The sequence below is a fragment of the Pieris napi genome, chromosome 22 (assembly GCF_905475465.1).
Source record: "Pieris napi chromosome 22, ilPieNapi1.2, whole genome shotgun sequence".
NCBI lineage: Eukaryota > Metazoa > Arthropoda > Insecta > Lepidoptera > Pieridae > Pieris > Pieris napi.
The window spans coordinates 4650640-4671133 of NC_062255.1; the positions used below are offsets into that span (position 1 = coordinate 4650640).

At 34.2% G+C, this 20494-nt stretch overlaps 1 protein-coding gene across 1 annotated transcript in view; it reads right to left on the reverse strand.

Annotated features, from left to right (window-relative positions):
- The window catches only part of LOC125061039 (monocarboxylate transporter 14-like), a 36880-nt gene extending 16715 nt beyond the window's left edge, over nucleotides 1-20165 (reverse strand). Inside the window, exons 1-3 of the mRNA XM_047666179.1 lie at nucleotides 20009-20165; nucleotides 16522-16676; nucleotides 9593-9743 (exon numbers count right to left, since the gene is read on the reverse strand). Coding sequence (XP_047522135.1) covers nucleotides 9593-9743; nucleotides 16522-16636 — 266 coding nt within the window. The 5' untranslated portion in view covers nucleotides 16637-16676; nucleotides 20009-20165. The remainder of the gene's footprint in view (nucleotides 1-9592; nucleotides 9744-16521; nucleotides 16677-20008) is intronic.
- Between the last annotated feature and the right edge of the window lie 329 nt (nucleotides 20166-20494).

The window sequence follows — 20494 nt, forward strand, 5'->3', positions numbered from 1 at the left end:
AAACATTAAACCCAATAAAACACTTGTCATGAGCGTTATAAATCGTCTCTATGATTTATGGATGAGCGAAAATAGGTTGTTTATTGAAGTTTTTATTGATGTTCATTTATTATAGTGCTTCGAGCAGATGTGGTTTTTGAGTTTACAAAAATGAATTTTATTAATAAACAAATTCAAAATCTCAGATACACATCCTTGACCACGACTGTTCAAATACGATAATTTAAAAAAATATTAGCCGTCACGGGATGCCTGGCCGAAGTGAAACTTCGACATTATTTTGTAAAAGTAATATGCAGAAAAGAACAGATTGTGATAGGAACAGATTGTGATAGGAACTAATTATGTCATAATGATATAATAAAATATTACAATTTTTTTCCAGATAACGATGACTATTTATTGAATAAACATTTATTTTCATTAAATACAAAAATTTACGAATTTATTTCAAATCGTGACTACTTAATTCGTTTCATCAGTGACTGCGAAATACACACACCACTGCATATAGACTGTATATACACCATAATATAGCGTGGCGACGCGTCGCCACGCCATAAATCGGTTTTACGTGCGGCTATAGATGTTTCACATCAAAAATCTTCATACATAAATTGTCTTTATATTGGTAAAGTATTGTTTTATCACAAGAAGTATGATTTTAAACATAGGCTAGCAGCTTGGTCACTAACAAGCGATTTGTTTCAAGCAGGAGTAGGAATCTAATCTGCCGAAATTTCTGAGGGTACTATTAATCTGTAAACAGAATTTAGGCTACAACACTAATTGATCCTAATCACTTTCGTCCAACTTTGCAAATAAATGAAAGGAACAAAACATTTTATTTTATTAACACAGGCCAGTACTATATAACTACCTACTAAATTACCAAAAACAAATCAAAAGATGAGCTTAAGATACTAAATAGATAAGAAAACCTAAAGAGGGGGAGTTATTCTACAAAATAAAGGGATTTTAATTAGAATTTTTAATAATGATGTGATTAAACTGCCACGGAAATATCTATTCCATTAATAATTTTGTCTAGTTCGAAACTGACTACTCTCCGGAAATTAAGCAAGCGTCAGGCCTAAATGTCCTTAAGAAGTGGGATGACAAAATTTATTTTCAGCAGTTTGTATTCACGAGTAGAAGAATTTCATTATTAACGACAATTTTTTTTCCTAATTATTGGTTGTCTACGTGAATTTCAATTGCGTTGTTTTCAGAAATAATGAGACAAGTTTGTATCAACCTTCTAGAGCTAAAATATTTATACAGTGCAACCTCGATATAACAAATCGGAGGGGAACAAGAAAATATTCGTAATATCAAGTAATTCGTTGAACTGAGGTTTGTTATGTTGAGGTTAGATTGGTCTAAAATTCGTTATAAAGAGGTAAAAGAATAGTTTTTAGAACACCTTTTACGTTTCTGAGCCATTTTAACTTAAATCTTTAACAATAGTGACGAGCAGAGGTGTTTACATTACTTTCCATCAAAACAACAATGATTAGTGATTACTTTACAAACAAAAGCGTGTCGAAACATGTCGAGACATGAATCACATTATAAGATTAAGAGTTATATTATTGGTGGAAACTTTATATAAAGGTTTTGGGTTGGCAAAATTCGTTAATTAGAGGTATGAATACTTTTTCTTGATAGTTGAAAATTGGTTATAAAGAGGTTGTACGCAAAGAATGTTCGCAATGGAAAGGTATATTTTATATTGACTCTTATGGACAATTCAAGGGGATTACGAAGAATTTGTTAAATCGAGGAAGTCGTTATATTGAGGTACGTTATATTAAGGTTGCACTGTACTAAGTTTTTGTCAAACTTGTGTCTACTAGAACCTTCCAATAGGCATTGTGAATACCAATCCCGATTTCAATGAGTTTTCCTACCACGTAATTCCACGTTTGATCATTAGCGCTACGCATATTGAAAGTGTAAATTGCGTTTCGTCGTGTCATCTGTAGAAGTCCAAAATAATTGTTTCCCTGGTAATTGAACAAAGAACGTCTAGGCAAGACATCTTTTATTTATTATGTCAGCTAAGGCAAGTAAATAAGTTCATATATAGAAGATATAATTAAAATATTTGCAGGTGTATTATCCTCGAAGGCCTCTCTAACATAACAAGAGAGCTTCATAATATCCCTTCAAAGAAAATAATAAGAATCCCTACCTCATCTATTTGATCGCTGTTTGATTAAGCTACGCAATAATTATTGCGGGCTTTATATTTCTAAATATAAATTCGATAAGGTCAGAACGTGATCCGAGGGTCGGTAATCCCATGGCGGATAATTTGTTGAAAGAATCTTCAGTTTATCCTCTCCGAGATTGAGCCATTTCCCAAATGAATTGTTAGAGAATTTAATATAATTATTTTATTTTTATATACCAGTAGATGTTAATCGACGAAGTATACATTAGTTAGTATATGAAATCTAACAGAAATACCTTTTTTATAAAAATTTATCAGTGTCATTACTAATTGTTCTTTTTTAAAGTTAAATACGAGGCTGTTTGTCAAATGTATTAATTGCTGTTATGACAAGAACAGATGAGTGTACCCTAGTTAAACCTGATTACTAGTTACTGATAGACTGATTGAGTTTACTGTTTATGTGAAGTGTAGGTTAATTAGTCATACCTAGCTGTGCAATATTAATCCAAATTAAAATAAACACGCCATGTTCACAAATGATTTAAAGGTAATCACAATACGTATAGACACCAGGATTTTCGCACACTTAAAACTATCACCCGACACCCAATAATAAATATTTCGTCATCTAGGCGTCGCGTCGCTGGAAAGCGTTCTGATTGGTCGCCGCCTGATTTGGCAATTGGCGGGAAATTTAAATAAAAGGACACGCGCTTCAACATACTCATACAGTGCATCATGTTAATTTATTCGTTTTAATAATTAGGACCGTATTTTAGACTGAATTTCTTTTACGTAGCTAGACGACTTCTTACTTTAATATTACCGACGAAACAATAATTATTTCGGCTTGTTAGGCACAGATAAACAATCTTAAAATGGATCACAGACAAGAGACGTGCTTTAGAATATTCGGGTTTTCATAATGATGTCATTAAATAAGAACTAACAAAGTTATCATTGCCTCGAAACTTTGCGTTTATAAATTTAACTTTATAATACAACTTCAACTCTAATTCACTTAGAACTTAGTTTTCTTTAATAACTTGCTAAGACATAACAAAACTTTTTGAATATATTAAACACGGGATATTGTCTGCAGTAGCTTCAAAATTAGTTTAAGTAATTTTTTAGGTATTTTTGCCTGACTGGTTTGTTACTGGTTAAAAATATGACACAATTTAATTGAATGTACGAAATTAACAATTTGCAGCAGTGTTGGTCTAGTGTTTAAGCGTGCGACTCTCATCCCTGAGGTCGTAGGTTCGATCCCCGGCTGTGCACCAATGGAATTTCTTTCTATGTTATATTATAACATTCGCTCGAAAGGTGAAGGAAAACATCGTGAGGAAACCGACATGTCTTAGACGCAAAAAGTTGACGGCGTGTGTCAGGCACAGGAGGCTGATCACCTGCTTGCCTATTAGATTGAAAAAATGGTCATGAAACAGATTCAGAAATCTGAGGCCCAGACCTAAAAGAGGTTGTAGTGCCACTGTTTTTTTTTAAAGAAATTACACAATGTTTCATAAACATAATTCGTGTATATTTAAAAGGCGTATTTTAGCGTCTTATTTTAGTTCAAAATACGTCCACAGAGCGCTATACATGTTTAGCACACAACAATTTATTTTAATATAATACGTTACTTTGTTAGTGAGTCCAAAATCTTATGTCAAACTGAAACCGTCTTTGAGGTTGTTGAAATCAGTTCAAGACCATGCACGAAATAAAAAACGTACAACGTTTATCTTTACAATCGAGACGCCGAGTAACACAAACGTTGAAATGACAATTTAATTTCCGCTGGCACAAGCCACAATGCTGATCAGCACGGTCATCAGAAATAAATGATATTTATGAAAGTATTCTCAATCAGTTGTTTAAACATTATGATTTCACAACCCAATGAACACAATTATTCAATACCATAGTATTCTTAGCTCTATTACCCCACTTGTTTATTAATAATGACATTGTACTCTGTCTGACATTGAACTAAACCAAATGTATAGTCTGTGCGTTTTGAGCTGTCAAATCTGACATTATCCTATTGACGTACGCAAATACATGACAATATTCTAAGACAATACAACCGTAAAGTTTGGATGGTCTATTATTATTTTTCTACAGCTACATGTTTTATTATTATTTTTCACGGTTTACTCACACAACAACATCAGTATCCAGAAACGGAAAATACTTATGTATATTATAATTTCAGATTATTCATGTGACTTTGAAAAGTGTTTTTTTTTTTAATTTCAGGCACCCGCCAAAACTCTTCTCTATGGACGATGACGTCGCACCAGTCCCTATGACCTACAAACTTTGTAGAGCAAGATCCCAGGGCCGCCAGACGTCACGTATTTTCTGACGGATGAAATGTGGACGATTGGGTAGTGTTAGTATGTACTATGATCGTATGCCTACCTGCTAGCTTGGTCAAACGGCCAATTTCCAGGTATCAGGTAATCAAAGTACACAAAAACATTACTTACTTCACGTAAATTCTCATGGCTGATTTTTATATATGTTTTCGAGTGTATAGTTAAAAATAAATTGTCAATATATACTCCCAGACACTTTCCGTCGGCCATATTGCTTGACAGACGCTTTAAGGGTCTTAAAATAATTAGTCAACTTCACGTAAATTCTGACGCTCCATTTTTATATATGTTCATCCGACAACTATTTTAAAAGCTTTGACAAGAAGACAGACCGATCCAAGGGGCCATAGTAGATGCTGCCAGACTACAGTTGTATATTAATACATACATGGTATCTGATATAAATGAAGAATTCAATCGAAAGAATTTAAGAAACTTCGATGCCATTAACTTACCAACTTGTAAAAGTTAGCTTTGGCAAAAGTTTTGACGGGCTAGCTATATCGCTAGTCTTTGGAACAATGCAAGTATGAAGATGATAAATATTTTCAACCCCGAAAACAATGGCTGGACACTACAAGAAGGTAAATATGATTTTCATTGGTTCGATGGAAATCAATTACCGGGTTTTGTCAGTGAGTCGCTGGAAGAACAATCAGGTAAATTATTTTCGTTTCTCATATTATTTGTATCTTTTTAGTTTTTTCAGACCTTCATTGTTTAACTTGTTTTTTACAGAGGAAGAAAATAAGGATAATGCTGATGATGACGATCACGATTTAGATATTCAATTTCAAGATTGGCTGGATGATGAATTTTATAATTTCAACGATGATGATAATGAAGATTAAAAGCCACTGTTAAGAAATATTGAAGAATTAATATTTTTCCAGTTTGTTTCCAAATTTCCAATAAATAATTAATTTAAAAAAATGCTGCTATTTAAATATAAGTGGTATTTTTAAAAAATATTTTTAGTTCTAATTAAAAATGTCGGCTAACTTTAGTATTATTTATTATATGTCAATTTTTTTTGCTATAATTTACTTGTCAGCAAAAGTTCTAAAAATTATAAAATATCTGTTCAAGTAATTTTCATGGCCTTAATAGCGCAGTCGGTCTCACTCAGTCTCATGCGCGTAGATAATGCTCTCCCACTCACAGAGATATTAAAATTTAGTTTAGGGGATGATTGGCCCCTTGGATCGGTCTGTCTTCTTGTCAAAGCTTTTAAAATAGTTGTCGGATGAACATATATAAAAATGGAGCGTCAGAATTTACGTGAAGTTGACTAATTATTTTAAGACCCTTAAAGCGTCTGTCAAGCAATATGGCCGACGGAAAGTGTCTGGGAGTATTGACAATTTATTTTTAACTATACACTCGAAAACATATATAAAAATCAGCCATGAGAATTTACGTGAAGTTAGTAATGTTTTTGTGTACCTTGATTACCTGATACCTGGAAATTGGCCGTTTGACCAAGCTAGCAGGTAGGCATACGATCATAGTACATACTAACTCTACTCAATCGTCCATATTTCATCCGTCAGAAAATACGTGACGTCTGGCGGCCCTGGGATCTTGGACTATTGAGATTTGTATGTTTTATTTAAGAATGACTGACATGACATGAATAACAATCAAAATCAGTCTAACGAAAGTCAACTCCATGACAGAATTATTTATTTATTAGGATTAGACAGACGACAACATATAATTAACATTCGACTACTAGTAATCTGTTATCGTTTTGTATTCTTTGATTGACGTACGAAAACCAATATTTTTAAGTATGGATTTTTTGATACATTAATGATTATTTACAAGTTATTTTTAAAGCCAAGTTTATACAGATTACTCTCATTAACACTTTTTCATGCTGTCAAATAACCCAAAATTTCCCGCTTAATTGGTCGCAGATAACTAAGCAGAATAGATTTTATAATTAAGAACGTTTAATCCCGTTATAAGTGTTAGCAATTAACGGGTTACTTGGAAGTTGCTGAATAGCAATTTGTGAGCTCGATTAATTTGAACTTTAATCTTTGCAAATTTCACCAAATATTGCGTAGAAGTCTTGTCTTCTTAATCAAATTATCAACAAAGTTAATAAAAAAACGTGGGGCACTCGGGGACTGCCGCGGTAAAGCTATTGCATAGCATTTTTTATTTTATTAATGCAATTATATTTATTGAAGTTATACTTCTTTAGGCGCGTTATGAAAAATTGATGTGAGTGAAATTTTACGATGAAGACTGAATTTGTCCTTTGAAAGATTGAAGTTGCCCACGGAAGATGCTACGGCATTGGACAATAAGGACATATTATTTAAAAACAACATTCGAATAATAATAGAATTTATGTTACACTTAATGTAAGAGAATAATAATAAATATTTATTTATTTAATTTTTCAAATGTAAACTGAACTTTATTGACTATAATGACTCCTTTTCCAGTCTTTGATTGGAAAAGAGAAAACGCTGCAAGAAAAGGGAGAGAGCGATTGAGACCGATTGAGAGAGAGTGACTGATTTAGCATATAGATATTCTGTTTTTAAAATAAATATTTCGTAAAGAGAATTTATAAGATATAATTATTATTTATGCAAAATAATTTTATTGAAATCTCAAATGACGAATTGTAAATTAAAATGCCACATTTTTAATATTTTAATGACAATTAAATTCCTAACATTTCTTCCTTTTTCCCTCCCTCTAAGTCTCGGAAATCTAAAGTTTTAGATTTGTATAAATATGAACTTAGTTAACCAAAGAAGTTTCACTTCTGAAATGTGTACTTTGTACGCACGCACTTTTTTTTTTTTTTTTTTTATAACAGGGGCAGTAGGCTCATCTGAGTGACTCACGTTGTCGGCCTTTTAAGAGTTGGTATGTTCTCTTGATGGACCCTAACTTGAACTTGACCTACATACGGGTGGTGCGCGGCAAAAACTGCTTTAAAAAACGCTCATTTGTGGAACAACGGACGTCTAGATGATACATGTTTAATAATATCTATACAAATATGATTAGGAAATTATTTTGAATGCGCTAACCTACGGCAACTTGCTGGGAATTGTATAATTGTTGTGTTGGACAGTCCCTTTAACGAGAGACGCTATTGGCTACATCCAACGTTACGCAACTGAAAGCGAGACAAAGCTAGTAGATTATAATTCAGAACTGGATTTTAATTACTTGATTAAAGCCTGCACAGACGGTTCATCGTTAGTGCCCCTCTTGAAACCCTCAAGGAAAATGTACTCACGTTCCCTTTTTTGTATTATTATTATTTCTTGTAGTCGTGTGTTGTGTTGTGGTGGAAGAAATACTCTCCAAGCACTTTATTGGTTATGTTTGAGATGTGATATTCGTGATATTACTATAATTATTTATAGACGTAATTTTTTATTTAATGTGCCTATTTATATCATAAATGGCATGTCATGCGAATGTTATTGATGTTAGCTGGAATCCGTTTAATTACATTGTATTTACGCAATATTTTTAATGTATGATATGAATTATTAATTTTGGTTATAATTTTTCTATTACCGTAATCTCTACACTGTTTAATTATTACCTTATTACGTTGAAATCATTTGGAAATAGATTAAAACTGAAAATCTTTTTCGCTCCGTATATACTTTTTATTTATTTGGCAAAAATAATAGCATCTATTTCTAATTAACTGAAACAAATAGACAGCTTAGCTAAGTTTAATCTAGGTATCGAGTCCTTCTAAGAGGCTGCTATTGACAGTCGCCCCATCTAGCTAGGAACAATTCAGAATAAGCGACCAAGAGCCATACTGTCTTATTTATAGAGCAAAATTGTTTTAACTAACATTGCATATTATAATAAATCACAACCACCACCAGTGAGGCTGTAAGAATGTTGGAATAAAACAAAAGACGAAACTGTGTGTCACATTTGGTCGACACTCAATAAAGACATGCAATAATTTCCGTTTGACACATAACGAACTATTTGCGTTATATATTCTTACCCTCGGAGATGACGCGTCTTAAGGACCTATCCGATCGCCAAACTCCAAAAAAGTACATTGTTTCTTTCCATTTTTCGTCATCGTTTCTTGAAGTGGGGCGAATGGAAAAAATATATATTGGAGTTGAGTAGTTTATGTATCCATTTTGAAATATCGATACACGATTTAAATAACTTCGCTCGTTAGAAAAAAAATCCAAACATAGCCAATTTTTGACACTTTGAATTCATTTCATGACGAAAATGTATATAGAACATGGTTTTGAAATTTACACGATATATTTTATCGCAAGCCAAGTAGATTTCAGAAAATAAAATTGATAAAAGTACATTAATTTAATGTTTACATAACTAATTGTTATTACTGGCCGGCGAGCCCCAGTTCAGCTCACCACTGCGCACCGCAGTCCACCCCGAGACAACTAACACAGCAATTCGTGCTGGGATAGGGCCTTAAGCTAGTGGAGCAAGATTTTGGAACACAGAGGTAACTCAAGTCGATATTGGCTGACCTCTTGTAATAAATAAATGCACATTCAAGTTAAATTATCCAGTATTATCCAGATATAAACTCGCAAGTCACATAGAAATTACACTAGCCAAATTGGATTTCGAATCTACAGAGGCATTACTATATATCTTGGTATGACTTTAAGGTTATAATACTAACACAGACACAGTGCACGATCATAAAAACTTTCAGCTACACTCTCAAATACATGCGCATACACACCCATTCACACACTCACTCATTCACTTAATTTGTATCACTACATTTATTATTTTTTATTATTATCTTTTTGTTAACTGTTTTAAACATGTACCACGTGATAATTGTTTTCTAGTTACCCACAACACAGGGCCTCCTTAGTGTGGGGACTAGCGATATATGAATTCTGTCACAACCCTTTTGTCATAAATAAAGTTTTTATTATTATTATTAAATCTAATGGTAATTACTAAACGGTTAAACAGTGTATGACTTGTAAGCCGTCTTAAATCTTACCCCCATCCTCCTTCCGGGTAGAAGTGGTGTTTGATGGCACGTGTGTCGAGTTCCCTTCTCCGTAGCGCAGGCACGGTGCGATGAAGTGAACGGAGTTCGCGTTCTCGGAGGGCTCCACCTGTCGACTCGTCTTCAAGGTCTGGCCATCCATCTGTTGATATAAAGAGTTATAGAAAAACTATCCATTGTTATTGGAGATAGCGTGGGGTTAGATATATGCAGGCTAAAGGAAGCACAATCCCATCTGATATTAAGTGAGATCCCTGTTCACGCCTGTTCAGGAGATGCCTGTTTAACCGCCGCTTTATTGAACCCATATTAATCTATCTAGGGAAGATGGAAAGGGCAAGGAGTTAGGTTTTGTGTATAGAGATTATGACTGAAAATTACTCAAAAATCAATCTTTAGATACCGCATTTATATCTGCGGAGTACTTCTTCGCAGAAAGCTGAAAACAATTTAGTTTACAACTGTTAGGACTTTTCATGGGAAGTTCAACAGTGTAAGGTTCCACGAACAATAGTACAATCCAATTAGGTAACAGAAAAAACAAAGTTGTGAAGGGCTGGCCTGGGTCGAATTCCCAACTAAAAGATATGCACGATATTCACAATTCTATTTTTTTTATTGATTTTATATTGTGTTTATTCTATTAAAACTTGCTCATACGGCTCATGGTGTTGTGTTAGTGCTGCCAATTACACTATTACGTCGGTACGTTTTTTTATCGAACAAACGGACAGGAGGCTGATGTGAAGTGCACCCACTGTTAGAGGGCTTGCAAGTGCGTTGCCGGCCGTTTCCGACCTCTTCTTAACCCGTATTGGTATTTGTATAGGATGCTTGGTACAAATACTAATTATCGAAAGTACAACGTTTATGCTAAGTAAATATGTAAATTCTTATTCAGATTAAATGGTAAACAGCTTCTGTATTTCGACTTGTGTTCTAGAACGTTAATCAAAATTAAATTTAGTCTTAAGAGCTATCAAACCATCTGTATGAAGGTTGACATATTGGATAGCGCTCAGGACGAGATTACGACTTGAGATGCGAAATAGAATATGGATCTTAGAGACCTATAATTGAAACCACATTTTGTAAATTTTAAACTATAGTTACAACTCTTTTCGAGGAAGCCTTTGTCGGGAGACAAGCTGATTAGTGGTAAGGTATAATTTAATTAGGCAAGTGGAAATGGATAGGCCATACATTCCGAAGAGATTCCAATCATATCCACATGGCGCTTAACCCACAAGGAAAGCGGGAGCTTGGCCGCCCCAAGCAAACCTCGTCGTACAGTTGCAGATGAGGCGAAGAGAGCCGGAAAGACTTGGAGCGAGGTAAAATACGAGGCTCAATACCGAACGCGATTGAGAATCACTGTGGACGCCCTCTGCCCCATCTAGGGGCTATAGGACATTATGTAGGTACAATTTAATATAAAAAATATTGGTTGTTTGTAAAGTAGGTTTACGATCGAGATGTTTACGTGATAACGTCTTATTGGTGATATAAGTTTTTGGGAAGTAAGGAATTAATGAAGATAACAATTTTTTCAAATTTTAAATTACATCTATCGTTTTATTCACACTTTTGATGATAAATTTCGGGTGTAAAATGACAAGTTTACTTATTCGACTATGATATACATTTTTCTTCATACATTCACGGAATGACTGGCAGCGCTCGAGATGAGACGGGAGATCGGTCCGTCTCTCTCTCGTTATACCTGCGATCGCGCTCGTGAGATTTTGGTGTGACCCAAGTTTCTGAACATGTCACCCGACTAAAACGATTTTAAAGACGTTATCACGTCAAAAACCCTGTACTAGTGTGTAATTTATTAATTATATACAGCATGAAATGTTTGGTGCATTGCAGTGCCGATAATACTTTTAAATAATCTAGACAATAAGTTTCACAAGCAAAAATCATGCCAAAAGATAAAACTCCTTTTGCTTCCAGCAATCTAATTCAATCTTAAGCTAATACCTACTGCAATATAAACATATTTTCAAAACGTCAAATGACTTAAATTACAAGATGTCACAATATCAACAATATAGTCTAGTGGTTATGTAAAGCGTTCGAGTCCTGATGATCTACCAAAATGTAATTTGTATAAAAATGTATTCTTCATTCTTATCAGTCAGTTAAATACAGAAGGTCGCGCGCGTCATTGTATGGTGCCTGCTAGTGATATCTCTCCACTTTGTTTGGTGTATAGCTTTCTTTAGCGCAGCTGTTATGGGGAGACCTGTGAGAATCGTGATGTGGTCACACCAGCGGGTTGCCATCCACTTTGCCTACTACCAGATTATCTGGTTCGTTATAGCATGTTGTTGATAGTCTCATATGAACTTTGATCCAAGATTGATTGGTTAGTTTTCAGCGGTCCATGCGGAAGCATCTTTTATCGACATCACGTTTCCAGTACATTCCTTTTCCTATATTGCGCTCGAATCGTCCATGACTCCGATCCGTAGAGGAATATCCACCACCTTTGTTTTAGACTTATTGATGGGAGTCCAACTAGTCTGCTTTCAAACATGGAATAATTCTGCCAATACGGATTCTGATTTCGCAAAAAGTGTGACGTTTTCATATCTTAGATTAGAAAACTTTATGCCGCCGACAGTGATGAAACCTAGACCAGATATGGTTAGCCTGACAGTTAAAATCTATTTCTTGCATAACTTTGATCCCTTGATCTCTTATCAGCTGATTTGTTGGTTAAAGCTTTCTAAATGCATCTTTAATTTCCAATTCAAGTATATAGGGTTCCATACAACGCTCAATTATAGATATAATATTTTCAGTTACAATACGATCATCACCTATTCGTAATTTCGTCTATGTCGGTAAGAATTCTAACATCATCGCCCATGTTTTCCATTTAAGCTACGGGAGCTTAAATCTAAAACATGGGCGTCATACATTGTATCTTCACGAAGTGATGTTTGGCTTGAAATTTGTGCGCATGTTCTTCATATGTAAATTTATCTGGACATATACTTACAAAATTTATTGGTCATTGGTCTAGTGGTTAGAGTACCCCTGACTGCGAATTCATGGGTCCCGGGTTCGATCTCCGGCTGAGACAAGCATCGATGTGATGAGCATTTGGTGTTGTGCTTAGGTCTTGGGTGTTTAAATTTATATTATGTATTTATATGTGTTAGATCTACCTATGTATAATATGTATGTATATACGTTGCCTAGTACTCATAACACAAGCTTCACCAGCTTAGCATGGGACTAGGTCAATTGGTGTGAATTTTACAAATAAGTCATTTCTCTTACAAAAATAAATTGTCGGTACCCAACTAACATGGTTTTCGATATTACACCCAACTCAAATATACTTTCGCGGATATTTACTTTAAAAATTTGTTCTCGAGCTTTATTTAATAAAATATATAGAGTTGGCAGCTACGTGTTTGTTTCGTTTGTTAGCTCAAGATTGAAATTCAGTTATTGTTTATAATATTTTAATTATCGTCGCTTGGTCGTAACACATACTACTAAAAAATAAAGTCGTAGTAGTAAAATAGGTTTTTGAAACTGCACTGATTGTTTACAATAATATTTCAAAGTATTATATGGTATAGGAAAAACTGTATTATTTCGTTAAGCTAAAGTGTTTGTGCCGGATTTTATTTTAGCTGCCCCCGCGAACTTTTTTCTTGATATCTTCATACCATATGGATTATTATATGCCATAGTAACTGTTCGCTTTTCCGCAAAAAACCTTCCTCAGAGTTCAAGAAAAAATACTACTCGAATTGGTCCAGCCGTCTTCGAGTTTGGCGTTTAGCAACATATTTTGCGATAAATTTTTATTTATATACAAATGACTGAATAAAAAAGAATGTAACTATTAAATAATTCAACGACAAATATACGATACATGTCAAATGAAAATAAATGCGCTCGTTATTCTTCCTATTAATTTTCCATTCACTGACTTCATAACCAAACACTCCCTTGACAACGGAACAAAGTTATATACACTAATCGAACTCCAAAGTTAAGCTAAAACTCATAATCGCGTGCGATACTGCAATGTTTGCGGGCTAAAGTTTTAATAAGTTTAATTTTCATATTCTGGTTTTATTTTCAAAGCCGGTAAAGAAAGTAATTAATGTAGGCAGTGTTGTGGTTTTCGAAGGGTGTAGCTTTTATTTTTAGATAACCAAACACAAGGGCGTACCCCGTTTTTATAACCCCATAGTGTGGACCAAAAGTGAAGCATTGTGAAAAAATATGGTATAATTTTATTTTATTTGAAAAATAATAATACGGTTAAGGATATTAAAAATTACGTTTTTAATGTATCTAAAGAAAAGAAAATAGATTTGGATAGCATTAAATAAAATGGTAGATTTTTCTCTGCATTTTTTTTATTAGATTTTCATTCCGCCACAGAAAAAAAATTTTGTTAATCTTTCGATTACATTTTTCATTCTATACTCTGTGAGCTGCGTCAATATAGTTTGAATTTATTTTAGTCTACGTCATGTTAATACATAGACAGAGGTCTTTACCCAAGAGGCGTCCATATCCACAAGCGACTGACATATTACTTTTAACACCATATATTATATAAGCAGCCCAAAACTCGCACTTTCTTCGTCCAACGCGTTTTCTCCTTTCGAGGCCCTTTCATCTTTAACCACTTCATTAAAAACAGAATTAGCACTAACATTACAAAAATCACATTACATACATTTACTAAACATCTCAAACAATATCTTGTTAACCTGGCTTTTCTGATACTGAAAATATTCTTATTGTGCAAAAATAGTTTAAATATAATGTGTAAAAATCATTAATATAATTTTTAAAATACTGTTTACTTGTTAAACGGAAGAGACTGGCTGCCCACAACACAGGGAATCCTAGTGTAGGGGCCAGTGCACTTGACTTTATCTAAATATCTTGAATATTGAGTATAATAAAGTTTTCTTTTATTCAACATTTAGCTATAAGTAAATTATATCAACACTTCTAACATTTGGAAATGGAACTTAAGGATATTTTTATTATTAGTCTAGATTTATAGGCTTCTTGAGTTACGTAGCAAAGCAACAAAATATTGCTACGTGTCTACGAGAAGCCTACGACTTACGGGTATATTAATTACGAGGCGTGAAAGTGACGTCTAATTATCAGACGGCGGCAAGCGAAATTCTTTCTTGAATTTATTCTAAGTTATTTATAGGTACTAGCTTAATTAAATTGTACTGTTAAGTTATTGACTGCTTATTTGCGGTGCAGTCAGTTTTTTAATAACTTTTTGTGAGTAATTTGTATTCAGTTAGAAAACGCGCATAATTCTTGAATATATCGGAGATTGGGAAAGTTAACAAAGCAAAACGTTGCCGTGTTTATAAACCAGAGCGTATCTCCATTTCCCGCTATGTCGCAAGAGATACCGTACAGCTTCCAGTGGAAAGTGTAATGTGTGGTGTATATCTATTAAAGTACATAATATAATTAATATATTGAATTTTATTATATTTAATAGAATTAAATGTTCGAATACAAGAAAAATATAAAGATAAATGCCAGGAGTACCTGTATAGTATATGTAGTGTATGTATAAGCAGGCTGCACCAGATAACTAAATATATGAGAGGGTGAAATGTAATGGTGGCTGTACACACTCGGCGAGAGCTTCTCGCCGGGAGTCTCGACCGAGAGGACCGAGAGAAGAGCGCAGCCTGTACACACTCGTTACGTTAATTGTATTTAAAACACCGTTGATAATGGACGTGGCAACCGCTGCTGCTGTTTGTCTTTGTGCAATGAGTTATTATAATTTTCTTCACGTTAACCATTAAAAAAAATACGAAGCCATGGCGAAGAAGAAGATGGTCACTATACACCGCAACAGAAATTGGTAATTAGGATCATAAAGTTTTAATATTATCAAAAATTTAATGATTGAACGAGTGTGTACAGGTCGCTCTCGTTTTACTCGCGAGACCCTTTGACTCGTGCGCAAAAAACCGACAGGCGACCGAGAGAGGCGAGACCAACTGCGAGGAAGCGAGGTGAGACGAGAGCTCTACTGTACACTCTCGCACTTGCCTGTCTCGGGGTGTCTCGACGAGTGTGTACAGCCACCATAAGACGTAACACATAAATAGTGAATATATAAATAAGTAGGGGTCGTTTACCCCCCGTTCTATAAAAATAAGAGACCTAAAGTACCCTACGGGTTGGATCAAAGGTTCAAGATGGTGAGATTATCTCAAAGCTATCGAGCAGGCTCGCCAGGATAGTTAAAGAAGTCTTTGCCACTTTGAGAGGAAGCGAGAAATGAATAACACAGCGCAATATTCAAATCTGATTTCTTGTTATAAAACTATATATTAAATACTACTTACACCTATTCACACATACATAATGTTATTCTTGTGAGCATGTATCGAGCATCTTCAGCTGTTTAAATATAGAACAACCAAGTGAGCTCTCTCAACAGTTGGTCAATGTTCAAATGAGATCTGAACTTGACTGACTTTAAGTCAAGTCAGTAAGCAATATGCCGATTAATCATAAATAGGGCAGAATACGAAATTCCACCCGTATCACTTCGACGTTCGCCGTTCCACAACTGAGCGTTTTTCAAGGCAGTTTTTGCCGCGAACCATCACTATGTGGAACCAGCTGCCCACTGAAGTATTTCCGAACCAATTCGACTTAGGGTCCTTCAAGAAAAGTGCGTACCAATTCTTAAAAGGCCGGCAACGCACTCGCGAGCCCTCTGGCATTGAGAGTGTCCATGGGCGGCGGTATCACTTAACATCAGATGAGCCTCCTGCCCGTTTGCCCCCTGCTCTATAAGAAAAAGTTGATATGTATCTATAAACATGCGAATTGTTACTTTTTACTTTCAAAAGTGTATGTGTAACACTTACCATAGTGTGGCAGGCAGTTGTAGCTGGTGGAAAGCGCGCATCGGCAGCGGCAGCGGGGCGCGGCGCGGGGCGGCGGCGGCGGCGACGCTGAAGAAGGAGACCATCCGCCCTCCATTCCCCGCACATGCCGGCACCCGCACCCGCGCCCGCGCTACCTATAAACAATTCTTTATTTATCAAGTAGATCTAACATGAGCTATACTGATTATTCATTCCACATCTTAATTACTATTTAAGTTACATACCGTGCTAATTCCGTTTCTATATCAGATCACGTAACTCCAAATTGGTAATTGTTAGCTTGTGATAATAAATGAGTAATGATAATGGGTTTATCGTTACATAACGTCATCATTATGATAATCGGCATTTTGTTAGAGAGTACCAATTATGGAAAATTTATATTACTGATTCAATAGTCATTTAAAATCGGTATCGGTACAGTAGCCTTGCTTGATTTAACACTGTAAACTTGGCATGTTACAATGAGTTCATTAGACATAGATTAATCTTGTTTAAAAGTGAGATTTTTGCTGGACTAACTGCAGTAAGAATGTCTTTTTTAAGAACTTTTTCGCCTTAGAACCAAAATAAAAGATTTAAAAATAATAACCACGATAAAATTTAAACGTTGTTAAATTACCAATAATTTTAAATTCATTTTTCGAAATTTGTATGGTACGTACGTTTAAGTGGTATTTAAAATTTAGTTTTTTACCAAATTTTTTTTCAGTTCTTAATCTACCACAACAGTCAAAGACAACTTTTCCCTAACAATCGTCAAAGCTATAGTGTATTATAATGACAATTGAATTCTGATCAATATTAAGTCAGAGTCATAATGAAATTACTATGCAAATCCAGCTCCTTTTTACATCCAGTTACTTTTTCAGGTTACGAAAAACAGTTTAATTAAACGACATATGAGGTAATAAAAGTTATTCCTGAATTAAAATGATAAACCACCTCTTGTTGTTAGTATGAATTATGGTAATGGAGGATTTTTTCTTTCAATAGAAATTCAAGTACAAAAGCGAATGAAATATTAACCCACATTTTTTAACCTAAATACTAATAGCGCATACTGAAAACAATATACTTTTTAATATCAGTTATCAAGAGACAAAGGCCTCTAAAAAGAGCAAGAATTTGTTATGAGAGAATAACTTTCACGGTTTTAGAATTCTTTGGTGTTTTAGAGTTCGAACAAAGAATATTAATTTCAGTGAGTTTTCATACTACACTGGAATGTACACTTATTTGAACTCTTATTAAACAAAAACTTATCGTCGCTCTACAATGATAACAGTATGTTCTGAGAACCAAACATTACAATCAATGTTCATTTCTTCAAGGGTTTATTTTTCAATATTCATAGTTTTGGATGGTAAAAAGGACTTATTTATTAATAACATAAATAACGTCCTTACTTCATGGTTATACCATTTAAATGACATAAGAGTCTAAGAATAAAAAAAATGTTTTTTTGACATACGAGGTCATCATTCTACAGTGACTTTATACTATATATTACGAAATAAATAAATATGATAACGTTAATATGAACGCATTTTCCAAGTTTCCTACCTTAAAGAATTATAAATATTGACCGCTTTTTAGATTTGCTTACAGTAGCTTGCGGCTTACAACGAGAAAGCAGAAGTTATTTATGAATATAGGAAAACAAAAGAAGCATCTTTTCTTGATTTTCCTGGTGAAAAAATTGGTGTGACATTTATTTATTAAAAAACTACAGACATTTATTTGACGGTGGAACACAAATTGTAGCAAATTTAATTATTTTTCCGTCCATCAAAGCTTTGACATTCATTACAATACAATCATAACACTAAAAACAACATTAACTACTTGAAGTTAAAAAAAAAATGAAAAATAAGGCACGATATTACTACTATTATTATCGAAAAACATTTTAGTCAACCCAGCTTCGTAACAAGATTTATTAAATAAGTACAAAGAGATGTTAATTAAGGGTATTTAAGCCCTAAACTCGTAAATGTTTGTCAATGCCAAGGGCCAGAATCAGATGATGAGATATCTTTATATTATGTGCGCAAACTAAGTTCACAGTAGCGATATTGTGTATTTTAAGTATTTTTTTTTTGATATTATCGTATTGGCTTAAAATTTTATAAGTCCGTAATTCATTAGGCATTACAACTCTACATTAGAGATAAGAAATGAGTGTGAACCCCATCTATCAACAAAATTCTCACTTATAAAATGAAGGTAATTAAATGTAATTTCGCAACAGGTTTCAGTATCTTTCCGCAGATAAAAGATTTAATAAAACTAAAGGTGCGAATGAATAGCGGGCTTTGAATAAAGATAGCTTTCTGCTTTCCTCAGTAAATATTTTAGTAGCCTATCAACAATTAAGAAAACACAATTTACTGACGCATAACGTTACTTAGAAGTTAACCTATTCCAATGTATTATCATTAATGTAAACATAATTAGAAGCCTCATCATTCGAAATAATATATTGTATTTAGTCCTCTATGTTACCTCCGGTGTAGCATTCTAATGTTGAAAAAAGAGAAACCTGAGAGTTTAAAAAATTCACATCATTTTCCTGTATAATTTCAGAAGATAAACCTAACATAAATGTACTATAATAGCCCATACCATAGACAATAATATACACGAGGATTTTGCTTTATTTTTTGTTATAGCCAACATTTTGTCTTTCCATTCATGGAAAGGTAAAAAACAAAAGGAACTGTTAAATCTACAGGATCAGAGTGTGTGAATGTGTTTGATGAGGTCTGAGAAACTTAAATCAGGCATATCAAGCAACTGTATACATTACGACATACAGTGTGCGGTAGTGGGATTTGAGGTCGCTGCTTTTATCTTCTTTTGTGACGTCATTGTAGTTTAACAGACTTGACACATGATTATTAATACACTTTTAGTGATTAAATCCATGTCTTCAGGGGTACGATGCTGCAGCCATTGTTCCGTTACCAATGAAGAAATAATTGCATTTTGAAATTTAATATTTGTAATTCTTAATTTAATTTGACATTTTTATTGTATCTTTTCTCTTTTATAATAATTATATGTATTTCAATTATTGAAATGATTTCCTTTAAATGTACTGTAATGCATGTGGAGTTTTATACATAGGAACATGTATACTAACTTTTTTAGTAAAGTAGTTTTATTCTAAGAGTACATTGTCCTCACATATAATTATTTAACTAATGTAAACAAAATATTTTAAACCTATTTTAAAAGAGTAAGTTTTCTTTCTTGCCCATTCTTCTCCACACGAAACTACGTTTTGGAAGGGGCAACTAGAATCTTCTTTATTATTTATATTGAAACAAATGATTTGACTTGACTTGATTTGTTGTGTGTTACCTGTAAATGTCTGTATGAGTTTCGCTAGTGTAATTATTAACATAACTACCACGCCGGTTTTCTTCTGGATAAGGTTTATATGTATTTTATAACTTACCTGGCACAAGTGCACCGCTCCACGCCTTCGCTCACGCTATACACACTCCCGCGACGCATTCGAACTGCGTCACACTGCCCGCATGGTCACATATGCATCGCGGACATGGCTGACATCTCACTACTTTCACCTAACCAACAGTGATGTCCGTAACATAGTAGAACTGAAACAATTATTTAATAATTGTAATTAATAATTTGAGCAGTGTTGGCCTAGACCCCTGAGGTCGTAGGTTCGAACCCCGGCTGTACACCAATGGACTTTCTTTCTGTGTGCGCATTTAACATTCGCTCGATCGGTGAAAGAAAACATCAAACGAAACCGGCTTACCATAGATCCAAAAAGTCGACGGCGTACGTCAGGCAACGGAGGCTGATCACCTGCTTACCTATTAACAAATGATCATGAAACAGATACAGAAATTTGAGGCCCAGTCCTAAAAAGGTTGTAGCGCCACTGATTTTTTTTAAATTAATAATTTAGCGT